This window comes from Nerophis lumbriciformis, linkage group LG22 (assembly GCF_033978685.3).
Source record: "Nerophis lumbriciformis linkage group LG22, RoL_Nlum_v2.1, whole genome shotgun sequence".
NCBI lineage: Eukaryota > Metazoa > Chordata > Actinopteri > Syngnathiformes > Syngnathidae > Nerophis > Nerophis lumbriciformis.
The window spans coordinates 17,848,873-17,865,177 of record NC_084569.2 but is presented as its reverse complement, the minus strand read 5'-3'; the positions used below and the strand labels follow the sequence as shown (position 1 = coordinate 17,865,177).

Sequence of the window (16,305 nt, the reverse complement as noted above, 5' to 3'; positions counted from 1 at the left end):
GTGGACAGCTGAAACCAAAGTTTAATTCTTTGGAAGGAAAATGTCACAGCACACCAACATCAAAACCTTATCCCAAATATGAAGTATGGTGGATGCAGCATCATAGTGTGGGGATGCTTTGCTGCCGCAGGGCCTCGACAACTTGCTATCATCAATGAAAAAATTAGCTCACAATTTTAGCGAAATATTTGGCTGAAGAACCTACAGTTACAACTAGAGATGTGTTGATTGATCGGCCACCGATCGGTATCGTGAAAAAGTATGTGGTCCCCATTGTCGGTCATAAACGCAGATTCCCTCTGGCGGACACTGTCTTTATTTTTAGTACCCCGGCTGACAAGTGGCTAGTAGCTAATTATTTATCTCCATACTCAGTGTGGCAGGCCCCCTCCAAGTAAATAATAATTACCTCCATTTCAACAAATTAACTACATTTCTTAGTATCTTAAGTATCACTTTAAATAGCACCAAGAAATAAGTGCTTAGTAAAGCTTAAGAAGTGCAAATGTGCAGTGTTGCTGCAGAAAGTAAGCAGTTGTTACCAGGAAATTAACAAGTATATTAATAAGAGTTAGAGAGAAGATAATATAACAGTTGGTGTGTCAGCATTGTTGCAGTCAGTACACAACATTTTAAGAGGGCGGATCAATCCTTAAATACAGTAGGTGGTAGCGATACCAAGGGTAATATCAATATATGATTGATATTAGAGGGATTCTGAATTAATTTTATTTATACAGCACTTTTTCATACAATTGTCTCAAAACGCTTTACATTGAGAAACCCATACATTGCAGCATGCTGCATCTACAGTATACCAGTGTGGGTGGCACTAGGACCAAGGTGGGTCTTGCCCAAGGACACAATAGCAGTGAGTAAGACTGCGAAAGCTGGAATCAAACCAGGAACCCTCTGGAAGGCCGCTTTACCAGTTGAGCCACTCCACCCCTATAGTGACCCTACTGTATATACTACAGGATGATATTTTAATTTTAATTCCTCAAAATCTTTTTAGGGTTCATTTTGGTAATGTTGACAAACTCAGGGAATAATTTCCTTAACACTGAAGGACTTTGAGGGCAAAAACCAAAGGATTTAAATTAATAGTTTTTGCTTTTGTTTAGTTATTGTGTAGTGTTGACTTTGTTTTGCTCAATCAGTTGTATGTAATAAAAGAGAATAAGGAACTAGTAGTGTTGATATTGATAAACTGTCAATAGCACTCACCGTAAATAACTTAAAAAATGTATAGTGTGAATGTGAGTGTGAATGTTGTCTGTCTATCTTTGTTGGCCCTGCGATGAGGCGTCGACTTCTCCAGGGTGTACACCACCTTCCGCCCGAGTGCAGCTGGGGTAGGCCCCAGCACCCACCGCAACCCTGAGAGGGACAAGCGGTAGAAAATGGATGGGTGGATAGTTAATACTGTACATGTGATGGGTATTGGTATCAGCCAATCTCACTAATGGATGATCGCTATCGCAATCGGTAGCATAAAACCCTGATTGTAACATCCCCAGTTAAAACTGAAAAGAGGACGAGTGTTGCAACAGGACAATGATCCAAAACACAGAAGAAAATCACAGACACTGAATGGTTGTAGAAGAAGAAAATATGTGCTCTGTATTGGCCTGAAGTCTGGACCTATGCCCGTTTGACCTCGCAGGAATTTTGCTGAATGCAACAGTTTTATAAAGAAAATTCATCCTGACCGTTGTGCAGGTCTAATCGTTTGGTTGAGGTTATTGTTGCCAAAAAAAGGGTCAACAAGTTAATAAATCCAAGGGTTCATTTACTTTTGGTCACAAGTTTACATATTGTAATAATGAAAAGCTTAGGCAGACACATTATTTGTGTGATTCAGATGATCAGACCACATTTTATGACCAATGTATTATTATTGCCACTATTCCTAAAGTGTTACCTGCAATAAAGATTTTATGATGGCAACAATTTGACTCAGGAATTGATTATTTCTATTTCCATTCTTTCCAATTGGACAAATAGTTTGAAACTGATGTTTTAGACATTAGAATTTCTACTGTACAGATTGAGCGGTTGTTTTTTGGCTCAACATTTGAACATGTCATGTTGTTGTTACAGAGAATGTAAAAGAACACAGGGAGTTTCAACCACCGACCTGGTTGGCAGGATGCTCCTCATGACAAAAGCACATTACAGCAACATTGTGAGTACATTTACTCTTGTGTGCATTCAGGTTAAAAGTATGAACCTCAATGTCTCCTTTTAAACTCTCAAAGGATGATTCAGACTACCAGCAGCACACAGACAACTTTGGAAAGGTCGGTATCAAATCCTGTCTGGAACATGTTTGATCATAGTAAGCAGATTTGTCAAAGACCATGTTTTTTTTCCTTGGAAATCTCCCAAGGATGCGCATGAAGATCAATTAACTGCTCCATTGAATGTAGTATAATTGAAAATGTCACTTCCTCACACCACTTGGTGGTGCCATTTTGCTGATGTTGTCAAAGTAGCTTACAGTGTTTGTGCTCTGGTGTGTCTGTTTTGGATTACAGGACTCCAATGGCCACAAGAACCACAGTCCCTGGACGGGGGTATCTCAGTTCCTGCAGACCTCCCAAAAGATCATCCAGTTCGCTTCAGGCCAGGAGCCACAGCCTGGCGACACTATCATCTACGTGGCCGGGTCCTTTGACCTCTTCCGTATCTTTTACTGCAGAAACATCATCAGTGGTAAACCTCCTAAAAGCCCACACAACCCTAATTTAAATCCGATCTAGTTTTCCTTTTTGCATTATTATTTTGGTTCATGAATCAATAGTAGTAACTCATAGCAGTGTTTCCCCCAGAAAATGTGTTAGTGGTTAGTTGGTGGTGACTCTCCAGAGGGGAGAGGACCGGGGAAGGGGGTAGGTGGGTGGGTGTAAGGATCGGTGTAACTCGGCCTGTCACCATCATGTCTCCACCTCGTCGCTGCCACCACAGCTGGGGGGCAATAGACTACAGACTGCAGTGAAGTAGGCCGGCTTTGTCGCGTGAAGAAGCCTACAACTTTGGTTGTGTATTCCGCTCCATTTGCTGAATGGTGATATACGATATATATTTCGTTGTTTTTTTTTCCGTAAAGTAAAAACAAAACAATGCTAGTTACCTGAGATACTAAGTACGTAATTATTATGACTTAGTAATTTACTAAGTCAAAATAATGACAAAATAATTACTTAATAAGTCAAAATAATGACTTGCAAAGTCAAATTAATGACTTACTGTAAGTAAGCGTTTGCAATAAGCATTTGAAAAAAAGAGTTATATGTGGGGCCACATGCTGTCATATGCTCAACTCATCATGCTTAATTTATTACAGCATTTGGGAAGCCTGTAGTTGATTTTTATTATGTAAATGTTATATTTGTAACAACATGTGACAGCAGGGACCCTGCCATTCCAAACTAGACTGCTACATTACCAATGAATAATGTAACTATAGCTGAAAAAATAGTACAATTTTAATAGGAGAGACTATTCATCCCTGAACACCATGGAGTTCATGTAGGCTTTATGATGCAGTTACGTTATTATATCAACTATCAGAGACAGTTTCAGGAAACATAATGTCCTTTTTTGCTGCTTCAACACAGCTCAATCAACACAGAAAAAGGTAAAGTGAAATAACTTAGTTGTCGGTCAATAAGGCTCGTCTTTCTCTCAGACAGACAGGGCTTTGCTGTCCGTAACACACACACCGCACAGTGAGCTAACATTACGCTAAAAGTTAATTAACCTTCCCCTCAAGGACTGCGAGCGAGCTGAGCTGCCGCTTATGTTTCTAGAACGTCAACGGGCTCATAGTGATGTTTCTAGTAGTTGACTTGGAAGTGTTTATTATAATTTGGGGAGAGTCCGCTGCATTATGCTTACCTGCTAAACACCTTTCTGCTCACTCCACCATCTCTCCTCTCTGCCTGTGCCATGAGCACTGACTGCATGTGCTCTGAATACACACTGCTGATTGGCTGTTACATGCGCCCTGAATACGCACTGCTGATTGGCTGTTACCGCTCTGCAAGTAACCAATCAGATGATTCTGTGGGTGGGACAATGCTTGGTGCTGCAGAGACCTACTGACAGAGGCAGAACTAAGCAGAGCAGCTTGTTAAGACTTTAGTTTAGGCGGTGGCTCTTTGTTGTTAAGGCGGCCGCCTTAACAACAAAGCACTGCGGGAAACCATGCATAGTGAAGTTATGTTTTGTAAGATACATGACAAAATAATGTCAAATCTTTATTAAAGTGTATTGTAAATATTATCAAACATAGTCAAAAATGCAAAATAAAATAGTAAACTGTTTGCAACTTACTCAAAGTTAAATTTTTTAAACCAAAAAGTAGAACAAGAACACCAACGGCTAGCTTATGTTTACATTAGTGGTTTACAGCGCCGACAGGCCCAGGATAAATTGAGGTCCGAAGCAAATTTTATTTGGAGTGCAGCCACCAATGTAAAAGTATCGTTTAAAAATCTAATAAAACGTAATAGAAAAATATTAATCGTAAAGTGTTGGATAAAACAAATGCGGCGGTCATTAGTACGTCTGTGCTCTAAGATCACCCTCGAAGTGACCCTTGACCCCTGTCAGACATTGGCCACGTGGACTTCCTGCGGGCGGCGCACAAGCAGTCAGAGAAGCCGTACGTCGTGGTTGGGCTGCACTTCGACCAAGTGAGTGTTTATTCTTCTGACAGACGCTTACACTGCAAAAACTGAAATCCAAGTAAGACTAAATATCTCAAATAAGGGTAATATTTGCTTATTTTCTGTCTGATAAGATCATTCTTCTCACTAAGCAGATTTTATGTTAGAGTGTTTTACTTGTTTTAAGGGTTTTGGTCCTAATTGATCTCAGTAAGATATTACAGCTTGTTGCTGAGATGTTATGACCTATATTGAGTAAAACATGCTTGAAACTAGAATATCAACTGATGCAAAGATGTGTCATCAAGTATAAAACTACCTTTTTTAAAGTAATAATTTCTTATTTCAAGCATGAAAAAATAAATCATGATACCGAGCGCATATCATTATGTCAAGATAATGGCACTAGCATTTACTTAATTTAAGAATAGTTTTCAACATATTGAGCAAAAAGGTCTCTTTTATTTCTACCAAGAAAAGTGCAGTTGTTATTAGTGAGAATATACTTATTTTAAGATATTTTTGGGTTCATTGAGGTGAGCTAATTTGACTTGTTTTGGAAAGTCTTGACAAGCCAAATGTTCTTGTTCTATTGGCAGATAATTTTGCTTAGTTCAAATAAAATGCCCCTCATTTTTGTATTTTTTTTTGTTTGTTTTTGAACACTGACTTTTTGCAGTGTACAGAGTGTAGCACCTGTTTGCTTTTCTTTGGCAGGAAGTGAATCGCTACAAAGGGAAGAACTACCCCATCATGAATGTCCACGAGCGAACTCTCAGCGTCCTGGCTTGCCGAGTGCGTTCCCACACAAGTGCATGACTACAATTGACTTGCATATCAGGCCTCCTTCAAATCCTTTTTTTTTTCTTTAGTATGTCTCCGAGGTGGTGATTGGTGCTCCGTTTGCCGTCACGAAAGACCTGCTGGATCATTTGAAGGTACGCGTGGATCAGAGTCCACACTGTGAAGGTCTGCCTGAAACTAAATCAAGTGACTGTGGCTTGTTCCACAGGTGGACCTCGTATGCCACGGAAAGATGCAAATATACCCGAACAAGGACGGATCTGACCCGTACGCTGTAAGAAATCCAAAGAGGAGCGATGTTATTAGGCTAAATGTGTTTTAGCCACGATTATGTGCCATGTGACGCAAAATTAAGCACAGCCCTCAAATTTCAGCAGACATTACCTCGAGGAACAAGACATTGAACAAGATATTAAACTTGCCAATAGGTTGTATTCACCTGAGGCAAAACCTACGCGAGGCTTCAAGTGGTGGGCCATCGAACGACCGTTGTCTTAACATTCTGGGCAGCATTTTGCCTTTCAGCATTTTGCTAGGCTGTTGGAACTGTTCAATTCGGGAAAAGGATAAAAAAAAATTTAAGAGTTCCTCGAGAGGTAAAAAACAATGCGAGCAAAAACGATGCATGATTTATACGGGAGAGTCTTGATATCGAAATCCTTGACCCAGCCACACACGGAGAAGTTGTAGACCTCCATGCTTTTCAAAGTTTTCATCTGTTTTGTCGTGTAGAATGATGTCTGGAGCACCAGATAGTTTGATATGTCTGGGAACCCGACCAACGGATAATCCTTGATATCACTCAACAAATATCAATCAATCAATCAATGTTTATTTATATAGCCCTAAATCACAAGTGTCTCAAAGGGCTGTACAAGCCACAACGACATCCTCGGTTCAGATCCCACATAAGGGCAAGGAAAAACACACAACCCAGTGGGATGTCAATGTGTGAATGACTATGAGAAACCTTGGAGAGGACCGCAGATGTGGGTGACCCCCCCTCTAGGGGAGACCAGATGCAATGGACGTCGAGTGGGTCTAGCATATTTTTGTGAAAGTCCAGTCCATAGTGGATCCAACATAATAGTGAGAGTCCAGTCCATAGTGGGGCCAGCAGGAGACCATCCCGAGCGGAGATGTTCCCAACCGATGCACAGACTAGCGGTCCACCCCGGGTCCCGACTCTGGACAGCCAGCACTTCATCCATGGCCACCGGACCTGTGTCCCCCTTTCCATAAGGGAGAGGGGGGCAGAGCGGAAAATAAAAGAAACGGCAGATCAACTGGTCGAAAAAGGGGGTCTATTTAAAGGCTAGAGTATACAAATTAGTTTTAAGAGGGGACTTAAATGCTTCGACTGAGGTAGCATCTCTAACTGTTACCGGGAGGGCATTCCAGAGTACTGGAGCCCGAATAGAAAATGCTCTATAGCCCGCAGACTTTTTTTGGGCTCTGGGAATCACTAATAAGCCGGAGTTCTTTGAACGCAGATTTCTTGCCGGGACATATGGTACAATACAATCGGCAAGATAGGATGGAGCTAGACCGTGTAGTATTTTATACGTACGTAGTAAAACCTTTAAGTCACATCTTAAGTGCACAGGAAGCCAGTGCAGGTGAGCCAGTATAGGCCTAATATGATCAAACGTTCTTGTTCTTGTCAAAAGTCTAGCAGCCGCATTTTGTACCAACTGTAATCTTTTAATGCTAGACATAGGGATGGATTCCATTGCATAGTTTGATTTTTTTTGCACTTATCTTCGTTTAGCAGTAATTTCTAAACCTTCTGCGTACTCAGATAGTTCACACTATGTTTGGTGGACTACCACTTTGTTTACTTCTGTTCAAAAGTCTTGTGAGTGAATACAACCTATTGCTGGGTTGCATATGACGTCAGGTCCGTTTTTCTTCTTCGCGGCTTAATTCACACGATGGTCAAGCAGCTTGAGCGCAGCATTAAAACAAGTGAGAGTGAGTGTAGAGTTTGAGCAGAAAATGCCGTATTGCTGTTTTGTTCTTGGGTGTTCCAATAAAAGTTAAAGTTAAAGTACCAATGATTGTCACACACACACTAGGTGTGGCGAAATTACTCTCTGCATTTGACCCATCACCCTTGATCACCCCCTGGGAGGTGAGGGGAGCAGTGGGCTGCAGCGGTGGCCGCGCCCGGGAATAATTTTTGGTGATTTAACCCCCAATTCCAACCCTTGATGCTGAGTGCCAAGCAGGGAGGTAATGGGTCCCATTTTTATAGTCTTTGGTTTGACTCGGCCGGGGTTTGAACTCACGACCTACCGATCTCAGGGTGGACACTCTAACCACTAGGCCACTGAGCAGGTGTAGTTCAATAGTTCAAATCGAGAGATAGGAAAGAGCTTTCATGGAGTCCCGAAAGAAGTGGCTCAAAAAGGTAATAAAGTCAGGGTAAAACGGAAGTGTGTCGAAGGAAATGGCTCTTAAAAATATCACTTTCATTATTTTGTGTAATACAATCGAATTATGCTCGTGTCTGCAGCCATCACTTTGTAAAATGTGTGTTGGAACATTTGATTTGTTTGAGAAACTTTCTGTGTTTCTCTACTAAATTATTAGTGTTTGGGAGCAGAACTAAACATAAAGAAAGGATAAGAAATCACATTATTTGTGTTCTTTTGTGGTTGCCATGCCTAAATGTAACTACGAAGACCTGGTTGTGCAATTAAACCAACTCCATGTTACGTCTTAGTAGTAAATATTGTGATTGTTGGTCCAATCCACAGTATTTTTGTTGTTGATTTTTAAACAGAAACTAAACGCTTGGTTGTTGTGCAGGAAAGCCAAGTGCTTTATTCAACATGGGTGACAACATCATCACGTCTTTAGTGATATTTGTTAGCATTAAGTTAAAGTTAAAGTACCAATGATTGTCACACACACACTAGGTGTGGTGAAATTTGTCCTCTGCATTTGACCCATCCCCTTGTTCACCCCCTGGGAGGTGAGGGGAGCAGTGGGCAGCAGCGATGGCCGCGCCCGGGAATCATTTTTGGTGATTTAACCCCCAATTCCAACCCTTGATGCTGAGTGCCAAGCATGGAGGTAATGGGTCCCATTTTTATAGTCTTAGGTATGACTCGGCCAGGGTTTGAACTCACAACCTACCGATCTCAGGGCGGAAACTCTAACCACTAGGCCACTGAGTAGGTAAGAAAATAAGAAAATACCCTTAATAGTATTAAGGGTCAACAGCATATACTGAATCTTGGTATCACTAGCAAACATTGCTGAACAACAGGGACATATACTGTAAATAATGACACAAGATATGAACTTCACAGCATAAAAACAACTGCAGCCATGAATTGTAGATGAGACTAATATTTGTAGCAAAAATCCACTGCAAACAAACTTATAACAGCAGTGTGACACTCGTTATGTCAATCAAATATGGTACTTAGCGATGCGCGAGTAAGTCCAACATTGTCTTTCACGGATAAATGCTTAGATTGTGGACCCGTCAGATGTAAAGACATGATGTGCTTTCAATCTTTTCTTTTTAAAAAAAACATGTTTATTGGATTTTTAAAATATACAGTCCAGAAATACAATGAAACACATAGCATATGTTCTTTCTCCCCCAAAAAATATATATAAAATAATGAACTAGGAAAAAAACAAAAACATGCCTCTGTCAAATAAGTACAGGCAAATATTGACATGAAGGCACAGACAACTGCACTTCTGAATGTCCCCAACACGGTGCAGCAATACACAAAATCAATCAAAAAGCTAATCAATTATCTACCTTTCAATTACTTTTACTTTTCAATCGGGGTCAAATTTTACATCAGTCTCTTTTACATATTTTATCAAACCACCCCATACTTCCTGAAACATGACAGAGCCACCGTTCAATGTCAGCCTAATTTTCTCCAATTTAAGGAATCAAAGAATATCTCTAATCCAGTGAGTGGGGCAAGGAGGTGCTGCAGCCTTCCAAAATAGCACAATGATTCTTCTAGCCAATAAAGTAGTAAATGCTACCAAGTTCTTTTTAGATTTGCCAAGAGAAGATGACAGAGGGTCTAAATAGTCCGCTTAGAGGATTTGGTTTGACCTTTTCGCCAATTACCAAAGTATTAAAAATGTTAGTCCAATAACTGCACAGGGATAGGCAGAGCCAAAACATACAGTATGTAATAAGTTAGCTGGAGACTGTTGATACCAATATTCCGTCATACATCTTAGCCAGCCGGACCTTGATGTAATAAGTATGATGTATTAGCTTGCATTGAATAAGGCTATGTCTAGCACAAATATAGGACTTATGAACTCTACTCCTAAGAGACTCAGTGCGTAAATGAAAAATGTGATTGTAAATATGTGTAATTGATCCTTTAAAAGTCGAAAGTGGTCCATTTTTTCTTCTTTAAATCCTTGTACGTGTCAAAGGAAGTGCGGTCGAGGCGGGCAGTAACATCTTGGGGATGATGAATGGTTTAAATTAGAGATGTCCGATAATGGCTTTTTGCCGATATCCGATATTCCGATATTGTCCAACTCTTAATTACCGATTCCGATATCAACCCATACCGATATATACAGTCGTGGAATTAACACATTATTATGCCTAATTTTGTTGTGATACCCCGCTGGATGCATCAAACAATGTAACAAGGTTTTCCAAAATAAATCAACTCAAGTTATGGAAAAAAATGCCAACATGGCACTGCCATATTTATTATTGAAGTCACAAAGTGCATTATTTATTTTAACATGCCTCAAAACAGCAGCTTGGAAATTGGGACATGCTCTCACCTGAGAGAGCAAGAGGAGGTTGAGGTGGGGGGGGGGGGGGGGGGGTATATTGTAGCGTCCCGGAAGAGTTAGTGCCGCAAGGGGTTCTGGGTATTTGTTCTGTTGTGTTTATGTTGGGTTACGCACGGATGTTCTCCCGAAATGTGTTTGTCATTCTTGTTCGGTGTGGGTTCACAGTGTGGACCAAATATGAATTGCATTCACTTGTGTGTGTGAAAAGCTGTGTCACCACCTCCAAAAGTTATGGTACTCCCGTATACTAAAGTAATGTCCGATCATTACCTTATAAAATTCGAAGTTCTGACTCATTGTCAACAAACTAATAATAATAATAACTGCTATAGCAGCCGCAACATTAATGCTGCCACAACGATGACTCTTGCTGACCTACTGCCTTCGGTAATGGCACCATTCCCAAATTATGTCGGCTCTATTGATAACCTAACTAACAACTTTGACAATGCCCTGCGCAAAACCATTGATAGTATAGCACCGCTAAAACAAAAAAGGGCCCCTAAAAGGCGCACCCCATGGTTTACAGAAGAAACCAGAGCTCATAAATTATCATGTAGAAAGTTGGAACGCAAATGGCGCGCGACCAAGCTTGAGGTTTTCCATCAAGCATGGAGTGATAGTTTAATATCGTATAAACGCATGCTTACCTTAGCTAAAGCTAAATATTACTCAAATCTCATCCGCCTCAACAAAAACGACCCTAAATTTTTGTTTAGTACAGTAGCATCGCTAACCCAACAAGGGACTCCTCCCAATAGCTCCACCCACTCGGCAGATGACTTTATGAATTTCTTTAATAAGAAAATTGAACTCATTAGAAAGGAGATTAAAGACAACGCATCCCAGCTACAACTGGGTTCTATGAACACAGATACAACTGTATCTACGACGGATACTGCAATACAAAATAGTCTCTCTCTTTCTGATGAAATAACATTAGAGGAACTATTACGGCGTGTAAGTGGGATAAAACAAACAACATGTTTACTTGACCCACTTCCTGGGAAACTTATCAAGGAGCTTTTTGTATTATTAGGTCCATCAGTGCTAAATATTATAAACGTATCACTTTCCTCTGGCACTGTTCCCCTAGCATTCAAGAAAGCGGTTATTCATCCTCTGCTCAAAAGACCTAACCTTGATCCTGACCTCATGGTAAACTACCACCTTCCCTTTATTTCGAAAATCCTCGAAAAAATTGTCGCACAGCAGCTAAATGAACACTTAGTATCTAACAATCTCTGTGAACCTTTTCAATCTGGTTTCAGGGCAAATCACTCTACGGAGACAGCCCACGCAAAAATGACTAATGATCTACTGCTAACGATGGATTCTGATGCGTCATCTATGTTGCTGCTTCTTGATCTTAGCGCTGCTTTCGATACCGTCGATCATAATATTTTATTAGAGCGTATCAAAACACGTATTGGTATGTCAGACTTAGCTTTGTCGTGGTTTAACTCTTATCTTACTGACAGGATGCAGTGCGTCTCCCATAATAATGTGACCTCGGACTATGTTAAGGTAATGTGCGGAGTTCCTCAGGGTTCGGTTCTTGGCCCTGCACTCTTTAGTATTTACATGCTGCCGCTAGGCGACATCATACGCAAATATGGTGTTAGCTTTCATTGTTATGCTGATGACACCCAACTCTACATGCCCCTAAAGCTGACCAACACGCCGGATTGTAGTCAGCTGGAGGCGTGTCTTAATGAAATTAAACAATGGATGTCCGCTAACTTCTTGCAACTCAACGCCAAGAAAACGGAAATGCTGATTATCGGTCCTGCTAAACACCGACATTTATTTAAAAATACCACCTTAACATTTGACAACCAAATAATTACACAAGGCGAATCAGTAAAGAATCTGGGTATTATTTTCGACCCAACTCTCTCCTTTGAGTCACACATTAAGAGTGTTACTAAAACGGCCTTCTTTCATCTCCGTAATATCGCTAAAATTCGTTCTATTTTATCCACTAGCGACGCTGAGATCATTATTCATGCGTTTGTTACGTCTCGTCTCGATTACTGTAACGTATTATTTTCGGGTCTCCCTATGTCTAGCATTAAAAGATTACAGTTGGTACAAAATGCGGCTGCTAGACTTTTGACAAGAACAAGAAAGTTTGATCATATTACGCCTATACTGGCTCACCTGCACTGGCTTCCTGTGCACTTAAGATGTGACTTTAAGGTTTTACTACTTACGTATAAAATACTACACGGTCTAGCTCCGTCCTATCTTGTCGATTGCATTGTACCATATGTCCCGGCAAGAAATTTGCGTTCAAAGAACTCCGGCTTATTAGTGATTCCCAGAGCCCAAAAAAAGTCTGCGGGCTATAGAGCGTTTTCTATTCGGGCTCCAGTACTATGGAATGCCCTCCCGGTAACAATTAGAGATGCTACCTCAGTAGAAGCATTTAAGTCCCATCTTAAAACTCATTTGTATACTCTAGCCTTTAAATAGCCCCCCTGTTAGACCAGTTGATCTGCCGTTTATTTTCTTTTCTCCTCTGCTCCCCTTTTCCTTGAGGGGGGGGGGGGCATGGATGAAGTGCTGGCTGTCCAGAGTCGGGACCCGGGGTGGACCGCTCGCCTGTGCGTTGGCTGGGAACATCTCTGCACTGCTGACCCGTCTCCGTTCGGGATGGTGTCCTGCTGGCCCCACTATGGACTGGACTCTTACTATTATGTTGGATCCACTATGGACTGGACTCTCACAATATTATGTCAGACCCACTCGACATCCATTGCTTTCGGTCTCCCCTAGAGGGGGGGGGGGTTACCCACATATGCGGTCCTCTCCAAGGTTTCTCATAGTCATTCACATCGACGTCCCACTGGGGTGAGTTTTTCCTTGCCCTTATGTGGGCTCTGTACCGAGGATGTCGTTGTGGCTTGTGCAGCCCTTTGAGACACTTGTGATTTAGGGCTATATAAATAAACATTGATTGATATTATGTGACTGGGCCGGCACGCAAAGCAAGTGCCTTTAGGGTTTATTGGCGCTCCGTACTTCTCCCTACGTCCGTGTACCACTTCGTACAGCGGCGTTTTAAAAAGTCATACATTTTATTGATTGGCAACACTAAATTGGCCCTAGTGTGTGAATGTGAGTGTGAATGTTGTCTGTCTATCTGTGTTGGCCCTGCGATGAGGTGGCGACTTGTCCAGGGTGTACCCCGCCTTCCTCCCGATTGTAGCTGAGATAGGCTCCAGCGCCCCCCGCGACTCCAAAAGGGATAAGCGGTAGAAAATGGATGGATGAAACTGATACCGATAATTTCCGATATTAACATTTTAAAGCATTTATCGGCCGATAATATCGGCAGTCCGATATTATCGGACATCCCTAGTTTAAATCTTTCAAAAAATACTTTTTTTAAGAGTGTAGACTGTAAATCCACTCCATCCATACATATTATTATAATAATATTTTTTTCATGATCCCTTATATATTTGCCTCTAAACCTTTCAAAATCGACCAAATTTGCACGGATGAAGGTAAATAAACGGTAGCCTGATGGGACTCTAGACCATCACCTGAAACCCGGAAGTGCCTCTAGTTCACGTGATTGCAACCCAGTAATTGATTGTACTTTGATATAGACATTTAATGATTTCACTGTACTTATCTTTAATTGGACAGTGACAAAGATCAAATAATAAAATGTTTGTTCAGAATGATAAAATGTGTGTTCAGAATGAAGAAAGCCATGTATTGCTTTTGAAATTCTATTCATCCATCCATTTTCTACCGCTTGTCCCTTTCGGAGTCGCGGGGGGTGCTGGAGCCTATTGCTTTTGAAATTAAGTTCTAAAAAAACAAAACAAAAAAAAATCAATATCATAGAATTACTGGAATCTCAGAAGGCTCCAATCTTTTCGCTGTTTCCGACATCTACAAAGCAATTAGCTACCGGCTGCCACCTACTGATATGGAAAGAGTATTACACGGTTACACTGCCGAGCTCTACACAGCACCGACACTCAACAACAACACATAATTTGCAGACTATAATTACTGGTTTGCAAAAAATATTTTTAACCCAAATAGGTGAAATTAGATAATCTCCCACGGCACACCAGACTATCTCACGGTACATTAGTGTGCCCCGGCACAGTGGTTGAAAAATACTGCCATAGATTACATTGCACACTCTTGTACACTAGATGGCGTATGCTTTTAAACCAACAGCATAATTAACTATATAAATATATTTGTGAAGTTACAGCTTGTAGTTATAGCATATACAGCAGTACAGTAAATTAATGTAGTATGTTACTGTAAAAGTAATGCAATTATTAGTCATTTGCCGAGAATTTACAATAAACATTTTTACAATGGGCTCGCTTATTTGCAGTACTTATGGTTTGTTATGACAAGCTGTGATGTAAGGCTTCTTTTTAATAATTACGGTTACGGGTGTAAAAAATAGATTTTTGAATGAGTCGCGATTCTTATTTGCAACGATTCTTAATTGATTAAAACAAATCAAAAATATTTTTTTCGTTTGTTTGTTTTTTAATTTGTTATTATAATCAATTCTGTCCTGTCCAGCCACTCCGGAAAATCATATTGTTGATGAAGATACCCATATCTGCTGTACAGATTTACTTTAGAAAAGTGAAGTGTTGGATACTTCTCTTATCGCCTTATTTGTATTTGACTTTATTAAATGTTTGGGTAGAAAAAAATCTGTTTTCTTTTAAAGGGGAACATTATCACAATTTCAGAATGGTTTAAACCATTAAAAATCAGTTCCCAGTGGCTTATTTTATTTTTCAAAGTTTTTTTCAAAATCTTACCCATCACGCAATATCCCTAAAAAAAGCTTCAAAGTGCCTGATTTTAACCATCGTTATATACACCCGTCCATTTTCCTGTGACGTCACACAGTGATGCCAATACAAACAAACATGGCGCATAGAACAGCAAGGTATAGCGACATTAACTCGGATTCAGACTCGGATTTCAGCGGCTTAAGCGATTCAACAGATTACGCATGTATTGAAACGGATGGTTGTAGTGTGGAGGCAGGTAGCGAAAACGAAATTGAAGAAGAAACTGAAGCTATTGAGCCATATCGGTTTGAACCGTATGCAAGCGAAACAGACGAAAACGACACGACAGCCAGCGACACTGGAGAAAGTGAGGACGAATTCAGCGATCGCCTTCTAACCAACGATTGGTATGTGTTTGTTTGGCATTAAAGGAAACTAACAACTATGAACTAGGTTTACAGCATATGAAATACATTTGGCAACAACATCCACTTTGAGAGTGCAGACAGCCCAGTTTGCATCAATTAATATATTCTGTAGACATACCCTCATCCGCTCTCTTTTCCTGAAAGCTGATCTGTCCAGTCCAGTTGGAAATGCATCTGCTTTGAGTGTCGCAGGATATCCACACATTCTTGCCATCTCTGTCGTAGCATAGCTTTCGTCGGTAAAGTGTGCGGAACAAACGTCCAATTTCTTGCCACTTTCGCATCTTTGGGCCACTGGTGCAACTTGAATCCGTCCCTGTTCGTGTTGTTACACCCTCCGACAACACACCGACGAGGCATGATGTCTCCAAGGTACGGAAAACAGTCGAAAAAATGGAAAATAACAGAGCTGATTTGACTCGGTGTTTGTACTGTGTTTGAGAAAATGGCGGATTGCTTCCCGATGTGACGTCACGTTGTGACGTCATCGCTCCGAGAGCGAATAATAGAAAGGCGTTTAATTCGCCAAAATTCACCCATTTAGAGTTTGGAAATCGGTTAAAAAAATATATGGTCTTTTTTCTGCAACATCAAGGTATATATTGACGCTTACATACGTCTGGTGATAATGTTCCCCTTTAAGTAATATAGAAGTTTATCAAAGCGTTTGATCTATTTTACGGAGGAATGTAGTTAATCATAGAACTGGCACACAATGTTATTAAAAAAGTATTCATTTTGAATCGAGAATCGTTTTGAATTGAGAATGGATTCTGAATCGAATCGTTG

At 40.6% G+C, this 16,305-nt stretch overlaps 1 protein-coding gene across 2 annotated transcripts in view; it reads left to right on the top strand.

Annotated features, from left to right (window-relative positions):
• LOC133615071 (ethanolamine-phosphate cytidylyltransferase-like) overlaps nucleotides 1-16,305 on the top strand; it is a 49,324-nt gene that overhangs the window by 31,970 nt on the left and 1,049 nt on the right. For both annotated transcript variants that reach the window (XM_061973415.1, XM_061973416.1), the window contains 7 exons: nucleotides 2,104-2,188; nucleotides 2,262-2,303; nucleotides 2,541-2,688; nucleotides 4,621-4,703; nucleotides 5,394-5,471; nucleotides 5,549-5,614; nucleotides 5,689-5,754. In XM_061973415.1, the coding sequence (XP_061829399.1) occupies nucleotides 2,104-2,188; nucleotides 2,262-2,303; nucleotides 2,541-2,688; nucleotides 4,621-4,703; nucleotides 5,394-5,471; nucleotides 5,549-5,614; nucleotides 5,689-5,754 (568 nt within the window). The remainder of the gene's footprint in view (nucleotides 1-2,103; nucleotides 2,189-2,261; nucleotides 2,304-2,540; nucleotides 2,689-4,620; nucleotides 4,704-5,393; nucleotides 5,472-5,548; nucleotides 5,615-5,688; nucleotides 5,755-16,305) is intronic.